Source organism: Rhea pennata, chromosome 11 (genome assembly GCF_028389875.1).
Source record: "Rhea pennata isolate bPtePen1 chromosome 11, bPtePen1.pri, whole genome shotgun sequence".
Classification (NCBI taxonomy): domain Eukaryota; kingdom Metazoa; phylum Chordata; class Aves; order Rheiformes; family Rheidae; genus Rhea; species Rhea pennata.
In genome coordinates, this window is record NC_084673.1 from 11,608,783 (window position 1) to 11,629,558 (window position 20,776).

The 20,776-nt window shown below is 34.4% G+C and overlaps 1 protein-coding gene across 1 annotated transcript in view; it reads right to left on the reverse strand.

Moving 5' to 3' along the window:
• Positions 1-20,776, reverse strand: part of LOC134145213 (connector enhancer of kinase suppressor of ras 2-like) — a 206,653-nt gene that overhangs the window by 108,900 nt on the left and 76,977 nt on the right. The window contains 1 exon segment of the mRNA XM_062584516.1: positions 17,779-17,942. Within this exon segment, the coding sequence (XP_062440500.1) occupies positions 17,779-17,942 (164 nt within the window).

Genomic DNA, 20,776 nt, shown 5'->3' on the forward strand with positions numbered 1-20,776 from the left:
TGTTAAACAAGTAGTTTTATTGTGAGACACACCATAGAAGGTATGCTCCTGAGCCTGTAAAATTCTGTCTCCTAGCAGGGGATTTCCTTCTCTGAAGGATAAATCCTAAATATAATTCCTGCTTTAAAAAGAGTCCTCAAACCTCTAAAAGGGTCAAGATAGTGCTATTAATATACACATTATTGTTTTTCATACCGGGAGCAGGGGAAAAAAAGCCCCAGAACATAAAAACTCACCATTCTCCATTTTCATTTCATGATGCTTAAGGTTGTTAGACATTCTAAATAATTTTAAATAGTTGTACTATATTGGTGGCAACGAATGTACCAGGTTTAGATAACAAATACAGACTATTACTGTGACTTCAAATGTTGTCTTGCAAGAACTACACTGCCATGCAGTTTGTCACATTATTGTAAAATCTGGATCATGAACACTGCTTAGTGAAAATAGATGACTAAAACCTCCCATACTCCATTTCAGCAAAGGGGGCTGAAATAGCTACAATTTAGCTGTAGCTATATTGTAGGAGGGGTAACTACTGTAAGAAAAGCGAAAGAAAGAACAAAACTTGAACACGAAAAGCTGTGGCTGGCAAATCTATTAAATGTTTACTTAAGCTTTTTCATATGAAAGCACTGTTTGAACAACAAGATAACTTTTTATGTCCCCTTAGTGTCATATTATGGCAACATTATTACCTTCACATAATAAAAAGTTACACAAAGCTTATCTGATTTCTTCAATGACAGACTGATTCAGTAGTCTATTTTAGGTTGGAGCTCAGCAATTCCTAATGCCAAATCCAATGAAAAGAGTTGGAAAAGGGGATTTCAGGAGGTAAAAATTAAATGTAAATGTGAGATCAGAGCCAGACTGGCTTATTACAGAAAAATATAAAATTAGCAACAAGGCCAAAATGGAACAGTGCTTTAAGTGACACTTGCCAATGAGCTGCACAGCTGACTTAAAGGCAAGTCTGCTTGTTGTCTGTAAAACATATTTTTCAATTTTAGCAATTTCATCCTCCAAATTGTCTTATTTTCAAATCCATCAAGAGGGTTCCTCTCTACCCCCTAAGTTCCCTGCTCCTCTTCAGTTTGAGATGTCTACTTCACTGTTGTTCCTAGTGATTAGCATAGGATAGAAGGAGTGAGGAGAAAGGACAGACTGCCTCCAGGGCTTTTGCAGTTGATTGATTTTTTCTGAAGTACAGAAAAAGCAGGTGACTTGTTAGAAGTGCTAAAATAGCAGAAGACCGGGGAGAAAACCAGTGTTTTTTGGAACATACTGAGATAAGCTGTAGTTTTCATTAGTGATATTTAATTTGTTTAAAGTAGAGGGAAAGATATGATGTAAGATTAAAGTTCTTGGAATATTCCATCTAATGAAAAATACATACTGGGAACTCAAAAATAGGAAATACACATCTAGGGTTATATTTCATCCTTTCTTTTCACCTTATAAATCCAAAATGCACTTGTTTGGTACACACATTCTGGTATGAAAGTTCAATTTTTAACTGAAAGTGACAAAACTGAGGGTTTTTTTAATCCATCTGCCAATGGATAAAAAACCTATGTTTACATATTCAAAGAAATAGAATGAACACCCCCCCCCAAAAAAGCTTCAGCTATAGCTTAGAATGTCTTCATATTTTACTGCAGCCACATAATAACATCACAAATTATTACTTTACACTAGTATAGCTGTTCCTGTAGCAGTTTTAGCTAATAAGCTAAAACAGGCCACACTATTTTAGCAAACATTAACATAAAAAATAACCAGTATAATGGAAAAAGTGATTAATGTTAAACATTTTTTTTGTAATTACTGATATGTGAAGATTAAAATTGTGTGAAAAATGCCTGTATCATAAGAGTTTATTTTGTCTGTGAAAGAAAAAAGGTATTATATATTTATAGGTATTAAGAACAATTAAGTTGTTTTGCTATGTTGTGATATATGGAACTAAAAAAATTGTATTTTTTTATTTTAAATTTTATTTATTTAACTGAAATTTGTTTATTTGACATAGGATATAATTTTAGTTAAATAGTTTATATTGTATAATTCCAAAGAATTTATATTAACCTTAAAAACAAATTTCTTTTTCATTAAGTATAGTAGTTTTTCCTGATCCTGTCAGATGTACAGGGGAATGCAAAATATGTATCAACATATTATGCATCAACAAAGTATACATCACCGCATGAATGCATATTCAGCTTTTTCTACGGGTCATGTTTTGAGAATGTTAATATTTTCACTGAACTGTAAGGTTCAGAGAAAGAAAAGGTCAGAGCAGTAGATCTGGCTGATGACGTTAAAGGAAGTATCAGAACTCTGACTGATATCCAGGCCTCTTTTAAGTCCACCACATTTGGCATTTAAAGTACCACCACCTCACGCATCAGCTTAAGGAATTTCCACAATTTATCAGTGCGGTCCAGCTATGGTAGCTGTCAAAGCTCCGTTTTAGACAGCAGGAACTCAAGACTATTAACACATCCATGTAGTAGCTATCCCTTTGCCCCTGCCAGTGCCAACCTGTCCCTAACACACAAGCACGCTTAGGACAGCAGGCTGCTCCCCTACTCTCCTCCCAGCCCACCTGGAAGCAGCAGCTGTGGACTCATGGCACTCTCCACGCTTTAGGGGTCAGTCTCCCCGTCATATTTGTGAACTGGCATAGAAAGATGCTGACTGCCATGCTCACATCCAAGACCAAGAACTGACAGACGTATAGCAAGTTTAATTAGGGGATTAATCTGTTGAAAAAAGAAATCTTCAGGTGCATCTTCCCCACTGCAGCCTGTTTTTTGACCAGACCCATTCTCAGATAACACATAAGTTGACCTAAAGTTGCTGCTGTGGGCTTGCAACCTCTGATGCAGTGCTCTATAGGGATTCTCTGCCCCTTCTCTGCTTGAAAAGGTCTGCTTCCTTTTGGGTTGGCTGCTCCAACCCTGCCAGCCCTCCCCTTTCCTATGGGCAAGCAGTCTTGTGCTTAAAAGACAACAGGAAGAGCCTTGCCCCCACCAGTCTCCCTGCAACGCAGGTCTCTGAGCTGACTGTGCTAGGAAAGAAAATGCCCAAGAAGCAGCTACAGGCTTGTGGAATCTCCTTTGGGAAAAGGCAATGAGCCGAATAGGAGATCTCAGGGGCTACATCTGGCCCACAGCTGCCTGTTGGCTACAACATATGCTACTCGGGCAAGGCCATATCCTCTTAATGTCCATGACAGTGCATGCTTTTGGAACAGTGAATTTCTTTAGCATATATTCATTTAGCAATTACTCAATGAAAACCGGTAAAAGCAGTGTTAGGTTAATAATAGCAAAATTCTAAATCCCGTATTACGATTCTAGCATAAATAGTTAGGCTATTAAATACAATGGAAACTCCCAAAATACACTCCCCCCCCCACTTCTGAAATCAAGGTATATTTTAAATATTAAGAGCCTAACACAAAACCTATTACCAACTTCATTCCAAAATACTTTTCTATGTAAACATTTCTACAGTTATTATTTCATTTGATTTCATCAGGAAGATCAGCTATTAAGATTTTTTTTTTTTTAGTGATATTATTATGATACAAATGAAAACTAAAGTTACCTACATAGTATGGGCTCAACACACATTTTCAGGGAGGCATTATCTTTTTTTTCCATTTTAAAAAGAAGATTTTACAAGCTGAATCTCCTGTATATAAGTAGAAAATTGTAGCGGTAAAAGAAATTTTTCATGTAAATCACAGAAAAACATTTTTCTTCAAAATTATCTGAAAAAGTAAACAGTTTTTTACTATTACTTTTAAAATACTAAATTATGCATTAAACCGTGAAACCTTGAATTATGTATTAAACCACAGAATATGACCCATTTTGAATATTTATCACAGATTGCAGACAAATTGCTAAAAGCAGACCTGATGTAAATTGAGCTGAACGAAAGAATAAATTATATAGCTTTTAATTAGCATTCTGAATTTGTTAAGGTTCTGCTAGAATGGTATATAGATAGAAAAAAAATATAACTTTACTCAGACTCATAACACTTACTCCTTTGTTACAACTAGTGCTTACAGTATAGCAGGGTCTTTTTCTTTCTTTTTTTTTTTTTTTTTTTTTTTTTTTTTTTTTTTTTTTTTTTTTTTTTGATCCTTTTTGAAAGAAAGGCTCAAACAAGCAAGCATTGTATTAAATACAATGTATATCTGGTCCTGCATGGGTATGAGGAAAATGTAATGCTTCATTGCCTATGACCACTTACTCGTTAGCAGGGTCGGAAGGCTTGGAGGTGAGGTGTTGCTTAACACAGCAAATACTTAAGAACTTAAAAGAATCTGCAAATGAACTTCTAGTGTAACACCAAATAGCGTTGTCCACCCAAAACCAACTAACAAAAATACATTGGGTATCGTATGAATCGGTATGCAAATTCTGGTCTAGAGACCGGAACACAAAACTTGACACATTTTCTGAACGGTAAAAATGGCACAATGATTATAACAAAATGCGAGTTTTGACATGCTTAATGAACAGTTAAAAAAAATCTAAGAAACAGTAATGGTTTTCGTAAGGAAACTTGGTGTTTGATGTAGTTCATACAGTGTCAGACTTGTCACTTCACAGTAGTATCTTAATTGGGTAATGATCATAATCACATTCACTGTGAGCTCAGGAATGAGACATCTGAATAATAGGCAATTGAACCCAGTATGACCTAATTCTCAGAATGTCTTATCACAAAACCCCACTTCTGCACAATTTAACTTATCTTTCTGTAGTAACTGTCTAGCAGAATTACTATTATAATGACTGTTCCAGTTACTTTATAGCAAAGAAATGCTGTACTGTGCACTTAAATATATAAACACAAAAATTCATTTTACCAGACTACAACAAGTAAACCTAGTTTACTAAAAAAAATTCACTTTTCTCTGCAATGGGGGGAAGTGTGTGTGTGTATGTGTGTGTGTGCACGCCACCTCTGGACACCTACTACCTAAACTAAATTATTCCATAATTTTTATTTTGTGCAAACATAAACACATAGCCCTTGTTCTTTTGCAAGCAATATATAAATCCCACTCTAAAAATAAACAAAATATTCCATCCTCTCTGTATTGTCTGGATTTCTTTCTTTTCTTTTCTTTTTTTTTTTTTTTTTTTATCTCCTATTGTTCTAGATCAGTAAAATAGCAGCAATATATAATAAAAAATTTTCACTATCTTTAGTAATATCAGTTCATTATTGTAGTTAATCTGCAGTATCATAACCTAGTTTATCTATATAGAACAATGATTTTTCCTGCAAAAATAAAAATAATAGGATTTTTTAACTTAACTATAGAAACAGTGTAAATGTGGGACATCGCAAAACAAATCAATGATTCTTTTCTGCTTGCAGCTTTCCTCTCCCTTCTGCTCCCTTTCATTACAATTACCCTATCTTTCTGGAGTGAATAGTGTCACAATTCTCTCTTGCCTCCTGAGACTGTAATTTGGAACTTGTCACAATGCTTCTAAATGTCATATACCTTTCTATTGTCTTGTAAATATACATTAAGTAGATAGTGCTATGATTAAATATATTCAGTTTTTAAATAAGGTGAAAATTTTTTACTTCCAAAAGAAGCCTTAGTATTTCCATTGCCATCAGTATGTATAAATCTAATTGAACATAAGTTGCCTTGAAAAAGTCACTGTATTGAAAAGAAGCCATTTGTTTCCCATTTCAAATAGGGATTAGAAAACATGATAGCTTTTCCTTTAAAAGGAAAAAATTCCTTTAAAAATATCAGTAAGGAAAAAAAAAAAAAAAAAAAAGCAGTGGCAGCATTTCTTTTCCGATTTGCACAAAAACAAGACCCAACAGCATGAAGGAAGTTAATCTGTTTTGTGACTTCTTTTCATATCACAAGATAAATTGTTCCCAATCAGTTAACTTCAGTATTAAGTATGCTTGATCTGCATATGGTTTCAATTAAAAACATATGTAAGCCAGACCTCTGTGATGGCTTGACCTCTTCCTTATGTGTATAAAAACCATCTGCTATGCAGAATATGCTGTTTGGAGTACACTGGTAAACAAACAAGACCAAAGGATAAGTAGATACTACTTCAAAAAACATATTAGATCACAACTTGCTAACTTTTAAAAACAGTTACCAAGTATTTCCTGCAGCAGTGCCTACCACCATTTGAAACTGTTGCAGCTTCTTATCCATATGTATGTCTTATTTAGGAATAGCTAAGTCACACTCAAATTTTACTTTTGATTTCCTACTGCAAATTCAGGGAACTCCACTGATTTTATTTCACGGACAGAAAGTCTCAAGCCTATACTACTCCTTTCCAGTACTCCTTGATCTTTCTTTATGCTGTCCTTCCTTCTCAGTAAAACCTAATGAAGCCACACAAATGCAGCAACCTGTGCAATAATCACAAACTCTCATTAGTTCTTACTGAAATGTTGCGACTAATTAACCATTGCTATGTATTTCCGAATAATCATCATTTTATGGAAGAACAAACCCTTCAATCATAGGAAATCACATCTTTTCAATGTGCCTAAGTACTGTGCTGTAATTAATTTTAAGATGCAAGTGCAGCATCGCAGAGGATACGAGATACAGTATGTCACACAAAACAATTAGAATTTTAAACAGCAGGGCACCATTTGCATTTCAAAGTGTAAACAATAGGGTTTTGGAAATAACAATATTGACACTGAATATTTCATTTCGTATTTTGGAAGATTTTTTCTTAGGTTACTGCAGAACTGGTAACATAATAGTTCACAGAGAGGCATACAAAAATAAATTCATAACAAGATCCTTTTGAATTGGCATTGATATGAACATGAATGAAGTTAATTTCTCTATTTCTATCATGGATATGCTGAATATCACACAAGCAATGCACAGTTAACAACAACTATGAATTGTATGCACATGAATTTATCTAGGAAAATAACATATGAGGAATAATTACCCAAGAGTTAAGAGAGCAACCAATATTGTAACAAATTCTGTGAGCGGTACCGAAAATAACTTGATGTGGAATTTACTTATGAAAGAAATTGCTCCTCGGAAATAAAGAATTATTCTGTTTTCATTTTTCTTTCCTGTCACCAGGAAAACGTCATCATTCATACACTGATTTACTCCTTGTACTTCTTGCACATAGAAAATCTCTACTGGTACAGTGCTACCAATGCAATGTAATATTCATTGCATCATTCAGTTTTTTAAAGCAAAAAAAAAAAAAAAAAAAAAAAAAAAAAAGAAAGAAAGAAAAGAAAGAAAGAAAAAAAAGAAAAAAAAGAATCATTGACTTCTGCATGGAAAAGAGCATTTCGAAAATGAGACAGACAAGCAATAAAACAGATGAATCTTTCCCAGCAAAAAAGCAAGTCTTAAAAAAAATCAAAAGCAAATTTTACATGTTCATAATATTGTTTAAAATTATTTAAAACACTATACAGATTGTAGTGCAGTTTTTTTATTAAAAGTCTAAGAATTATCAATGTATTTTGCACAGACCTTTACAGACAGTTTTCTGATGTTTAAAACTTTGAACACATGAACAAAATGAGAAAATTTTACATCAAAAAAATTAAAAATATATATTGAGGTCCTTTTTTTAAAAAAGAAATTGAATTTAAGTAATATGCTAGCAGTAGAAAGTTTTTTTTCTAATTTAGTTGATGAAACTTAATTTCTTCCTGTCACACTGTGTATGACTCTTCCTTTTTATTCTAAAAATAGAATTATGTACCCCACAATCTAATACACTTTTCCCCTCCTATTTAATGTAATTACCCAAGCCTGAATCAATATTCCATTTGCTGGAGTCAATCAATGAATTGACTTTCATTGCCTGCATATTCTAGTTCTGAGGTTTTCACTGCTGGCACGCTACAGGCATAAGTTACTGAAATAGTGGGAAACTAACAGTCATCTTCAGATATTTATACATGCTGCTTTAAAAACGCAGCGTAAGGAACAGCAGGTTGCCCAGCGAGCAGTGGCACTGAAGAGGCCTGACTGGCAATGCTTTACGTCCCGTTCGTTCTTACATCCCCGTCTTCACGTTACTGCCACGCCACCTGCACACAAACAGCAACGCGTGGCCAGCTCCGGGAGCCGACGCGGAGCTGCACCGGAGCCGGCTGCTCTGCCACAGGCAGACCTGAAGGGCTGAACTACCACTGCGCTCTTCCCCAAGGAGTCACTGTTTCAGGATAAGCCCCTCTGCCTACCTACTGATTATCACAGCACCTGCGCGAATCTTTTAGACTCACCTTTCAGTCAAGTTTGATTGAGATTAGCTAAAAGTTCAAGGCTTGTTATGGGTGGTACAGGGATGAACTGGCACAGACGTAGGCAATGGAACCACAGAAATCTCATCGGGTTTGGGAATTAGTCACGCTGCTACACAACACACATTGTCAACAAAGTTGACTTAGATGTCTCCCACATGAAAATGTGTAAAGAGAATTGAAGCAGCTTCGGTAAAGACTTAAATAAATCCTGATCTGTGCTAAGTTGAAGTTAATGAAAAGATTCTTTTAATTTTAGCAGACGAATGGATTTAAATTTTATACTAAAATGTTTAATGAGATATCATACCATTAAGTGTTGTTATGTAGCAGCACATAAAAACCATATGCTAGTTCCTCACTGAAAGCATGGAAGCCCTGTATTCCAGAATTCATGATTTTAGCAAGCAAATATGTTTCCTTCAACATATCCTGATTAAAGTATTATTCTTGTGTTCGCAATGAAGATCATAATGGAAGACAGATGGAGTGCTTAGAAGCTACAGCTCTCAAAATTCCCAAGTTTAACTCTTTTGTAAAAAAAGGATAGTGTTTTACTAGCTTTTTCATGAAACCACAGCGTACTTAAAAATCTATGCTTTTTATGCTTTACTGAATATAGCGCTAACTTTTTTAAATCTCATGATGAGAACAGGTCAGTGATTTCCAGCCACATTTTCGATAACAGAGCAATCTGAAGTCATCAGTAAGTATTATTTAATACGAAGCATATATCTTTAAAGGATGCAGTAAGTATGCACAACATAGAAGCCAACAGAAGGTGAAACTGAAAAGTTACCAGAATTGGATCAGCACTTTCAAAATTTTTACTGCTGCTTGTTTTCCTGCTCTTGCACACTAAAACAAACAAACAAACAAAAAACAACAAAAACCCCACAAATAGGAGGGCTAAAGACTAAGCTACTAACACGAGTCTCCTTTTTACAAGTCAGTGCACATGTGGAAATCTGAGCTCAGTAAACTAACATGGATATGCATCAACAAACAATAATTATGTTTTATGTCAGCCAGTAAAGAGCAGAAGAATGATGAGTTCCCACTGCCAAAGCTGTGTCATATTCAGCTGCAGGGAAGTTTTATCATTTCCAAACTTTTATGCAACTTTCAAAAATAAACAAACTTTAAATACAGTTCATGACCAAGTCTCAAAACAGGACATCTAACTAAAGTTATAGATATGTATTTTGACCTGCATTTCTGTACTGACCAGAATTAATGCTATTTCCATAGCATTCATACAAGTTTCATTGTACTTAAATTTGCTATATATATTTACATGAATATAAATCAGGACATTTTAGTAACAAAAAAAAAAAGCCCAAGTCAGCACCCCCTTTTAAACAAATGAAAGAAATAGTTGCTTAGTGTCAAGCACTGCATAAAATAATACTGATGTGCAAAAAGCACATTTACTAGAGAAATTATATTCTGTAGTCTATGAATTTCTATATAAAAGCAGGAACTCTCAAAAATCAGAGGCTATGACAGTTGACCTGTTTTGTAAATATGGTGTTATATGACAGATTTACTACTAGTATTATAATATAATAGATGATGGAACAAAAGTCAGAGTGGTAAAAGAAGGGTAGCTGATTTCTGCAAAATCCCATACTACAATTTTGATGAGAGCTTCACTACTTCAAGGTGATCAACACTGTATACTCAAAGCCTTTACTTGTAAAAAGGTAAATACACTTTCCTCAAGTCCCTGTAAAAACATGAATGCATGCTCAGTTCAAAGTCCCCCACAAATATCATATAAAAATATGAAGGTGTAAGGTAGCTTTATCTCATAGAGTTTAATTTTTGTGGCAGAATTCAAAAGAATCTTTTACAAGTTTTCTATCTGTGAAAAGCTTTAATCATATCCACTGTAATGTTATCAGAAGCACTGCATAAATTTAGCAAAATATTGTATCATCAGCTAGGAAATGACCAAGGACAGAGAAACATTACAAAGGTTTTTATTTTCTCTTCCTTTAAGGTAGACAGAAAAAGAAAGAAAAGAAAATGTGAGTCCTTTTCTGAACAGCTTATACATAATGTCACCAGCAGGCTACTTCACAAATTTCACATTCAAATTCTAGTTAAAACAATAATTCATATAAATTAACTGGATATGTCAATTCTAATTAATCCACAAAGGCTAGGTAAGCATCCTTAGGAGGGTACAAGATATCTCCACACAGCTGCAGACAAATCAAGTATCCAAATTTTGGCTGGTCTGCAGGACACGAGAGCTTACAGAGAACAATTTAGAATATTGGAACTAGGTGGCAGGGGAATGAGGTTCAGGAGCTGGACTTCACTGCTTTTGGCAAACTAGACTACTATGCAGTAAAGGATGTGTTCTGAAACAAAGAAATTAAAGCCAGAGAAGCTACAAACGTTAATGCTGTAACACAAAATGTTAATGCAGCTTGTTCCATCGGAACTAAACATGAAGTGGAAACAGGGTAGTTTTATATAGACTGTTGTTTTATCAAAAGAGGAAAAAGATAATTCTGTTCCTTGATCCCTAGGAGAATGATCACTATCTTCAGCCTTGAAGAAACTGAACATGCTCTAAGGCTGAAATTATGAACAAAAAACATTCTCTTCCAGACTTCTATTAAATATAAACCTCACAGGAAATCCAGTCCAGAAATAATTTACCACTAACATCCCCCAAACTAAATGAAAAAGAAAATACACAAATTATAATGTATACCACAGTATTTGGACTAAATTCAGCTAGTATTTTCCCTCCTGCCATGGACTACAGCATCAAATAGACATGCGTGGTTTTTCAGCACTGCATCAGCAGCTTACCTTTTCATTTACACAAATTTCTGCTACTGCATTTGCCTAATAAGTAGCTATACAATTTCACCATACTCAGTGCGGTGTGCTGTTCTCTTACCAGTGAGTAACAGTAACTCATTACATGAGAAGGAATATAAAAATTCATTGGCTGAGGTTACCCAGAAATACAACCAGATAAAATACAATAATGGATTGGTTCAGGAAATTGAAATAAGAATCAACACAGTAATTTGACTTTGTAAGTGGACTGTATTTCTATCTTACCTGAAAAATTCTTTGATGTAACCAACAGCCTTAAGTAGGAAGAATACAGAAATATTTACAGCCTGAAATAATTTAGCTGAAATTTGATAGTCTAATACTATGAAGACTGAATGAATTTCTTATGGGAAAGAATTAGATATGGTCTGTTAGAATTCACCTGACCTGCAATCCACTCACTGCTAGTCTCTTTCCCCTTCCTCTGTAAGCAGGTATATGAAATCATAGTAAAATGCAGCCTATCTACATTCTTCCATTATTTCTACTATACACACTTCACCATATGACAATAGATCATGTGCACACTGGAACACCTATATAGGGCCACTTCCAATCTGCGTTTGGCTACGTGATAAGCATATATCAGACAACTAGAAGGTTCAGTGCCTTCATTAGATGTTAGTTATGTGGCTTTGACTGATAAGACATTATTCCTGTACAAGAATGCTAAATTGCTATAGGATAAAATTTTCTAAAGAGCCTAGGCCCTTATTTCTAGAGTAACTGAAGGCAAAACCCACAAATTTTTGTCATTTTGGTTCTGAATTCCATTTAAGCCAATCCTGCTTTTGAGTACCTCTGAAAATTTTATCTATCAAACTTCTGTACTTCCATTGGTAGAACGCCTACAGTATTCCAAATGCTCTTAGCATGTGAACAGTAGATTAGTCCCAGAAACAATCAGCTACTGGTTTCTGTTGTGGAACATTTGGTGTGGGGCAGCGGTCTGCGAAGGGAGAACTGAGTAATTGTCAAGAAAAATTGCTCTTTACCATGTTCTTTGGTTAGATCAATTCCTATAGCTGAATTTACCTCTGGGAAGGGATCATTGGGCAGTTTCTAAATTAAAGGCTTCCTATGTGCTAAATAGGCAAAAAACCAACAACAAAAAAATTAACTACATTCAGCTTTCTTCTTTACAGTGAACAAAAGTACTTTTATCCTATTGAGAACTGTTTCTAAGAAATTATTATCCTCCTTCAAGATCTACCAAAGGTACCAAGAAATTGGCAATAGACTTGGAAATGAGAGATAAAAAACAACATACAATCCTTGAAACTGTTTATTTTTCAACCTGCATAATTTGAAAGTCCAAAAAAGAATGTAAAGGAACTAATTAAATTAAGCAAAAGAGAAGTGCTTCCAAGTTCATAGAATAGTTAAATAACCCATTCAATACTATCAGTTTAATGGTTTGGCACAGTAAAATGGATAGCACTGGACTGCCAAAAGTTGAACTTCTTTTCCTACTGAGATTTATATAGCTCTCTGGTTGCATATTTGTGTGTGCGTATAAGAAAATATATATACGCCAGGTTCCTCAAAATACTGAGGAGATGGAACATCTCTTCATCTCTCACCAAGAGGAAGGAGTTCCATTTCAAATACAGAAAATTTATTTCTATCTATTTAAGCATCAACATATACGAACGAAAATTTCACTCTAGAATAATAAGCCTTGAAATATTGAGGGGAAATGAGCATCTGACATATTCAATGACTTGTTAAAACTGAAAGTCAATTACATTTCAAATAAGAAAAAATATTTCCCAATATATTCACAGTATTTACAAATCAAAAAATGTATCTGCAGAAGGAAAGATGAAAAAAGTCTAAAGAGAGATGGCCATTAAAAAGTAGTATCAATTTAACCCAAACTTGAATAATTTTAAATCTGAAGAAATAATCTGAGAGATATACGGACAGCTATGAAAGGCTGGCTGCTCCTTCTTCAGCATGGTGTACTACAAAACAGATTTTTGCAAACCGTTTTTAGTCTGACCAGCATAAAATACTGCTACTGTTGTATTTTTGTCAAAGAAAGAGGTATCTAATAGAGAAATACATTAGAAAAAAAATCATATGGATTTGGTAGGAATGCTCTAGAAGTAATAAAAAAACAACTAAACAAACAAACAAACAAACAGATACGCTTAGATTGATGGCCTTTGCACCCACTGCAGAGTGGCATAGTTTCTAATCCCTCTTTGAACACTATTACTGCACAGTGCCTTATTTCACTACCTTATGTCTATGAATTAACAATACTTCTAATTATTTTAGATACAATCTATATTTGAGCATATGTTACTTTTTATATTTATTTTTCCACAATTCATTATTGAAGTCTTTTCCTTACTAGACTTTATATTTTAATTTGCAGAGGCTTTTACAACAAAACCTCCAATATTGTCCTAATTAAATTTACATGCATAGATTTGAACAGCAATCCATGCTCACCCCGAAAGTACTTCCTTTTCTTATTTCCAGTATATTTTACTGTCTATCACAGATTTTCCCCAGGCTTTGCTTCTGCTTCAGAATATCCTCCTTACAGTCAATGCCTTTGTAGAACACCTCCTCCAACATATATATATATATATATATATATATATAAAATCTCATTTCAGCTTTAACAAAATTACAATCCAAATCCTAAATGGCACGCAGCTTTAAGTCCATAGATGTTATTTCAATTACGTCAAATAAGTAATTGCAGAGCAGCTTCTGACCGCACTAGCAAGGAAGGACTTTAATCTTCAAGATAGGTTTTTTTCCACAGGAATCATTCCAAATCATCTTCATAATTAAAACAACACTAAAGATTTTGGAATTTAAAAGGCCCACTCAAAAGCTGTCTTTTTAGAATGGTCAAAAAATTTAAACTGAAATTATGGGTCAGCTACAAATTTTTGCTTTCATAATACTTACATGTAAGCCTCAGCAAACCCAGGAAAGTGCCAGTACATTCTCCTCCAGTAAAAAACATTCTTACCTTTTGGTCTCTGATTTTACTTTTTCAAAATCAGAATATTCCATCATTTCAAATTAATTTGAATTGTATTGTTACAATTAATTTGTAATTAATTTGATATGTAATTAAATGTTATTTAAAAATCCATATACTTCCAGATCACCATATTGCCAATTGTATTACGCACAACCCTATCAAATACTTTTATTTTTCCCTATTTCTTATGTTGCTTGTTTGCTTGCTTTCATTTGTCTCCTGTCAACATAGGCTACTTCCTATGTAGGATTCTCATAAGTAATACCTAGTTAAAGAAAACTTTGAATTCAGCTTACAAAAGGAAAATCATATTCCATGCTAACATTTCATGTTAGCAATGTCTCTTCTGATTTCATTCAGAAATACTGTTATAGTTTGAATCAATTAATCCAGACATAAAATTACCTTAGAATTTTTTCATGTTTATTTGTGAAGAATGGATATAAAATAATTTCAAGGGAAAATGTGTAATAGATTATTCAAGTAAAACTTCACTGTCTTCAATAATTTGTATTTGACATTCTAGTTAATAGGTGGTTCAGGACAAGGAAGAAGGAGAACACATCCCTCCTTTATTTTTTTGCTTTACTCTTGCACTTTGAAGCCCAATTACAAGCCAGCATTTAGTTGTGTATACAATGTGTAACAGTTTGCATCACAGACAAAGAAGCAGAGGCATTAGCCTTTGACATGTAACCCTAAACAAACAAGAAAAAAGCCCCCAAAGCCAGTGGGCTGATGGCCAAGCCCTCAGGGAATGCACATGGAAAATACAGCATCACAACATGCACTTCCAGAGCGTTCCAAAAGCCTGAGCTAAGATACTCACATTTTTTCTTAGTTTCCTAAAGCAACATAGCTGCTCTGTAACTGAACTTGACCAATGTGCAGCCAAATTTCTGATGCATCACTAAGCCTAAGCTTATTTCAGAGATTTCTATAGTATTTTGGAGACACTTCTGTTTAAAACATTTTACAGACTAAGCTAGAATGGAACACCTTGGTAATACTGGCTGTAGGAAATAGCTCATGTAACTTGGACACTGCCAATTGTCAAACAGAAATCAATTAAGAATACCATGTATGGAAAAAAAATCAATAACAAGTGATATGGCCCAGTGAGTGGATGATACACAGAGTACAAAGCTGTACTGACATGTATTGATGTAAACAGGACTGCAACTGTCAATGATGTAGATAGAAAGAAAATAAAGTGTGCATAGTATTGTGGATGCTCCACCAGCATATGACCAGGAATACATGCCATGCTGAACGGTGCTAATGGAGGTAGGGAGGTAGGGAGGGAGGATATGAACTACTGCTTATTCTGCAACTCTGCCTCTCCACATACACAATTTTACGGTAGATTTTTAAAACTGTTTCCTCTCAATTTTGTTCACCACAAGTTTTCAGCTTTGAGAAACTTTTTAAAAACAGTGTATGTATATATGCATCTATAAATATACTTAATTTGCACTTTATATATACTGTACATATATACAAACACACACATTACTGTATCATCATCTTACTGGTTGAGTGTGTGTTCTAGCTGCACATAAACTAAGGTTTTGCTTGATGGGATAACTCAGGAATTTAACAGTCTCTGAGCCATTCTGATTCAAATCATTTTATATATGCTAGCTGACTGCAGTGGCATGAACAAGATACAGATCTCTTCTTTCTTCATCAGATCTTTTCTGCTTTTTAGATTACTTGTTATATTAAAGATCCATTACAGCTATGAACTCCAATTCACAATTTGCGCTGATCACCTAGCCAATTTTAGCACAATGATCTACTAATGTTTCAAGATTTAGCACAGAATCAGAAAATAATTGTAACATTTTAGAAGTGTATTTCAGATGTTAGTGAAGGCAGCATCAGATATCCTCCCATTAAATTGTTGCCATTATTTAGACTAAGAGAAATTCTTAATGATGCTTTCAGTTACAGAGATTAAATTCCTAAAAATACTAAAGTTTAAAACTGAGTCTTGTAAAACTTTTATTTATGATCCTTGCTCAGTAAGAAGCTTCAAGGATTGAAGAACACGTAGTACATGGCAGCAAGGGAGAAATGTCAGAAGCAAGAGAATACCCCCGTGGGCAGAGCCGCAGGCAGGAGAGACTCACTCAGCAGAAAGCACAGCAAATGGGAAGGAAGATAAAGATTTAGAAGCAGGGAAAAAGAATGCAAGAGTTTTAGAAACAGAGTGGGGAAGGAAGGATAAGGGCTTAAAGGCAAAAGGCTAAACAAATGATACCAGGAGCTGGAAAATCCCCATTCCTGCTATAAAAGAGAAAATAACGAGGTCATGAGATGGCACAGTAAGGGAAAAGCTGCATTATTCACCAGCAACAGGGCCAACATTTAAGAGGTACAGTTTCTTTGTTAGAAGAATCAGCAAGGGTCCTCCTAATGGGCACACTTGACTGAAACACTTTCTTTCACCAGAGGAAAGTCTTGTGACTGTTATTTCAGACCACTGTAAGGGCATAGCACTGTATTGTTCATTAGATAATATAACACTGTGTGGTATTTAGATTCCTTTTATGTGGAATGCAGTGATTCAAAAAAAAAAAATTCTAAGTTGATTTTTAATGTTTACAAAACACACAAAAAAATTCAGGACATGCAGTATACACCAGTTTACAAGTATGTTTTCATCAAGACCAAAAGTATTTCTTTGCTTTGACATACGTGTTATTTAATTTGAAAAAGTATATCTCAAGCCAAATCAGATATATTTTGTGATTAGACATGCCTACAAGAAGCATAGATGCATATTAGAAGGTACTTCATACTGTTCCTTGTATAAATCAGTGCATATTTCCAGACTGATTTCTGATTTATTGTCACTTTAAATGCCAGTTTCCCCATTGGAGACAATTTTTCCTATCAAAATCTCACAGGATAAACCAGTTTGTGCAAATGTAGAACTCCTGGTAAAAAAGCAAAATACTGAGATTGTCACAGGTAATTTACCTACTTAATTTTATTGTTCTATATCTAGTATTTTCAATATCCTTTCTGCTGCTTACTTACATAAGTAAAAGCATTTTTTTTTCTTTAGAATTAAGTTAATAATTTCAGTTAATAACTTGTTAAATGGAAGACTAATTTTCTTCCAGACTTTTGTCTAGAATTTTTCTAGGTTACTAGAAAAATTATTTTATTATTATTCTTTAATAAAAGAAAAAAGAAAAAGTTGATTATACCATTCCAATTCTATCTTAAAGATAACTTTAAACAATCTTCTAGTTTACTTAACATTACCTTCTGGTACCTTAGTGTTATCTCTTTGAATGAGTTGAAACATTAAAGTCTACTTTGCTTTGTAAAGTGTGGTGAACATAGCAAAATAAGGGCATATGGCATATAATCACAGAGCCCTATGGATGCCAGCACCAACAGTAAACTGCATGGAAATACAGGACCAAGAAAGTTAGAGGAAGAACAGTAAAAGACCATCATACATAATCATAAAATGGATATGGTTAGTTTCTTAACCTATAATTTATAAACCTACGTTATTAAGCTGAGTGATCCAAGAAATCACTTACCAATGCACACAGCAGATCAACTGCTTCCAGTATCAGTTCTTGGTGGCCAATGCGAGTGACTCCTAGTTCCTCAAGCTCTTGATGAGTGATGTGTAGCAGCTGTTCCCCATTGATCTTTTCCCTTTCAAAGTTTTTTATGTATTGCTGGAGGCAATCATCAAGACCTATTTGAAAAAAGCCCAAGAATGCATATTCAGAGAAGACAAACAATAGTAATTCTGTAATTTACAAATACATAAATTTCTTAGGAATACAAGCACAGTACCTTGTTAGGATCTATTAGGGAAAATGTACAAAAGAAATACAAATTGATTTCATTTACACAGTGGTATGTGCTATACTACTCAAGAACATACTTTCTATTACTGACACTATTTTCAATATTCTTAAACATTTTAACATTAATTAAAAATGTCCACTATACTTACTAGAGAAACAAGGAAAAGAATAAAGAATCACAGAGAGTGATATTGTAGAAAACATTTTTCTTACAATATCATTAAGCCCTAAATATAAGTTTAGCTTAGGATAAGGAGCATATTCTTCTCAGGATTTCTTTTCTAGAAGTCTTGTCAAAGTCTTACAGTGTGATAATGACTGCATGAATGTTTGTCAGACTTTCTCACTCACCTAGATATCGACTATGCTGCACACAGTGTTTACAATTTCTTTTTTCAAGACCAACTACCCAACTTCCTGAAACTCAATGACATAAAATGGTACTGTTACATCCCAAAACCTAATTTTATTACACAATTTTGCCCACTCACAGAATAGCAGACTTGGTAGCTGCCATGCTAGTCTATCTCCCAGACTAGAAATAGGACTGTGTAACAAGCTATTTTACACAAGTAAGATTCTTTATTAGTGAAAGCTATGCAAAGTTACACAGAGTTTCCTCAAGATCTTTATCGAGAACTGTGCTATATTCACTAGAAACCTGATAGCCTCTTAGAGAAAGAATTCTGGAGAATTACAAAAAAAATCAGCTTCAATATTTTTACCTACTAAGTAGAGTAGGGTTTGATTTTCAAGTATTCGTCCTACAGTGAAACAAGTAAATTCAAGACCCCTGAAAAGTGTAGTCATCCAAAAGCCATGGAAATATTCAACTTGGGCTTTTAAGGAAGCTAGAGCTTTGCATCAGCATTTCCCTGCACAGCCCTCCTATAATACACATAAAGTTACCAGTATGGTTAAATTAAGGAGAAAGAATGTTTGTGCAAGCATTAAGAAAACTCTGTGTGTATAAAGAAAAGGAAAACAACAAGGCATATGACAGCTCATGTTTTTTGTTTGTCTAAATTTTCTCACAAATGCAATACAAAAATAAAGCAAAAGTAAAAAATATCAGCTCCTAGTTTATTAATGTAAAGAAATAGAGAATTTTATCATGTAAAGAGTAATTTTTACTTATTTTAATATATTCAAGTACAGAGCTCCTTTTCAGTAACCAGATGATATATTTAGGCAGTGATAAACAAAGAAATCTATTTCTCTAAATTAGCGCTGTAATGCTAAATGAGTTGAATAAGAGAATTAAGGAAGATCACTGAAAACATCCTAAAAAACTACATTACTATCCATTACTCTATTTATAAGCACACACCCTAAATAATATGAAGTGATTTTATTACATTTAATAACATACATTTCTACTAAGCTCTATTTCCTTGTGACCGAAAATGTTAGGCAAACACATTACTAACGTGGGCAGCGCAGCCTGACTGAACGCTAGGGCTGGCTAGCTTCCAGCCACAAACTCCTAAACCAGTTGCAGGAGCACTCGGCGAGAATATCCAAACAACACTCTGAGGCAGCGAAAGCCTGCAAAAACTGAGGTCAGAAAATGAAATTTAAAACTATTCTGTAGACAAAAATTACTGATATTCTCCATACTTTCCTGCTCTCAGGGTTTTAAACAGAGTATCTGACAATGTCGGAGCTGATACCTTGTATACAGGGTGTTGAATTTCACCTCATTGTCTTAATTAAGCCAGAGTAATTCAGCTGAGATGAAAGGGCTATGATGAACAGGAACAGAATAAAACAAAACAATGTATTTGACTACTTTAGGCTGCCTTTCTGTTTCTGAAATACAAGGATTATTTTGCAATTTCCATCAATGAATCTGGTAAATAATGGGTGGAAGAAATGAGGCCAGGTAACTGCATTTCCTGTTCCAGAGAAAACTGGCTGAAATTTGCAAACACCTCTCAGGTGGGACTTTAACTCTAAACAAATAATAATGCTTCACATAACATTTATAATTTTCATAGCATCACTGTGAAATAGGTATTGTGCGTGTTTGGGAAATGACAAAACTAAAGAACAGAGAAGTTACGTGAGTCAATCAGTGCTTCTCAGGATACTGGTGCAGGAACTGAACGTCTCCCTTCAGCTCCTCTCATGTTCTTCACTCCCGAGATGCAATCCAGCAGCAACTAACAAAAAGTGCCATATCTAAGAGATCTTAGCTCAATGATGAGTTTTCCTGAGATCAATAATGTCAGTTTTCATATCTGAAAAATCTATTTTAAGTTATTGGAATACACCCTCTCAAAGCAGATACCTTGGGTAGAAATGCCACCATGCCTTCAACACTCCTACTGAAAGCTCCCTACTGAAGAGTGACGAACAAGTTACTGCACAAGGTTTGGGATGAAACTGTCTGCACACACTTAACTAAATACTGTTAGGATTAAAATTAGATCTTCACTCAGTGATCATGAAAAAAACATACAATATTAATCCTTCACTCACAAGAAAACAGAACGGTTAGTGCTATTGCTGAATTTAGCATTCAAATCAGCAATCTATTTATGACAAATACCTACGCTCTTTTCTTTACTAGAATAATATTCTGCAAACAGAAGACATTTCTGTGCAGCTGTTCATGGTTTTAAATGATTTAATTAACATTTTTAATGTAAGTATATTTGAGTTTGCATTGGTTAACAACTGGCCACTGCAAGTTCTGTGTTCATTATTTGATAAT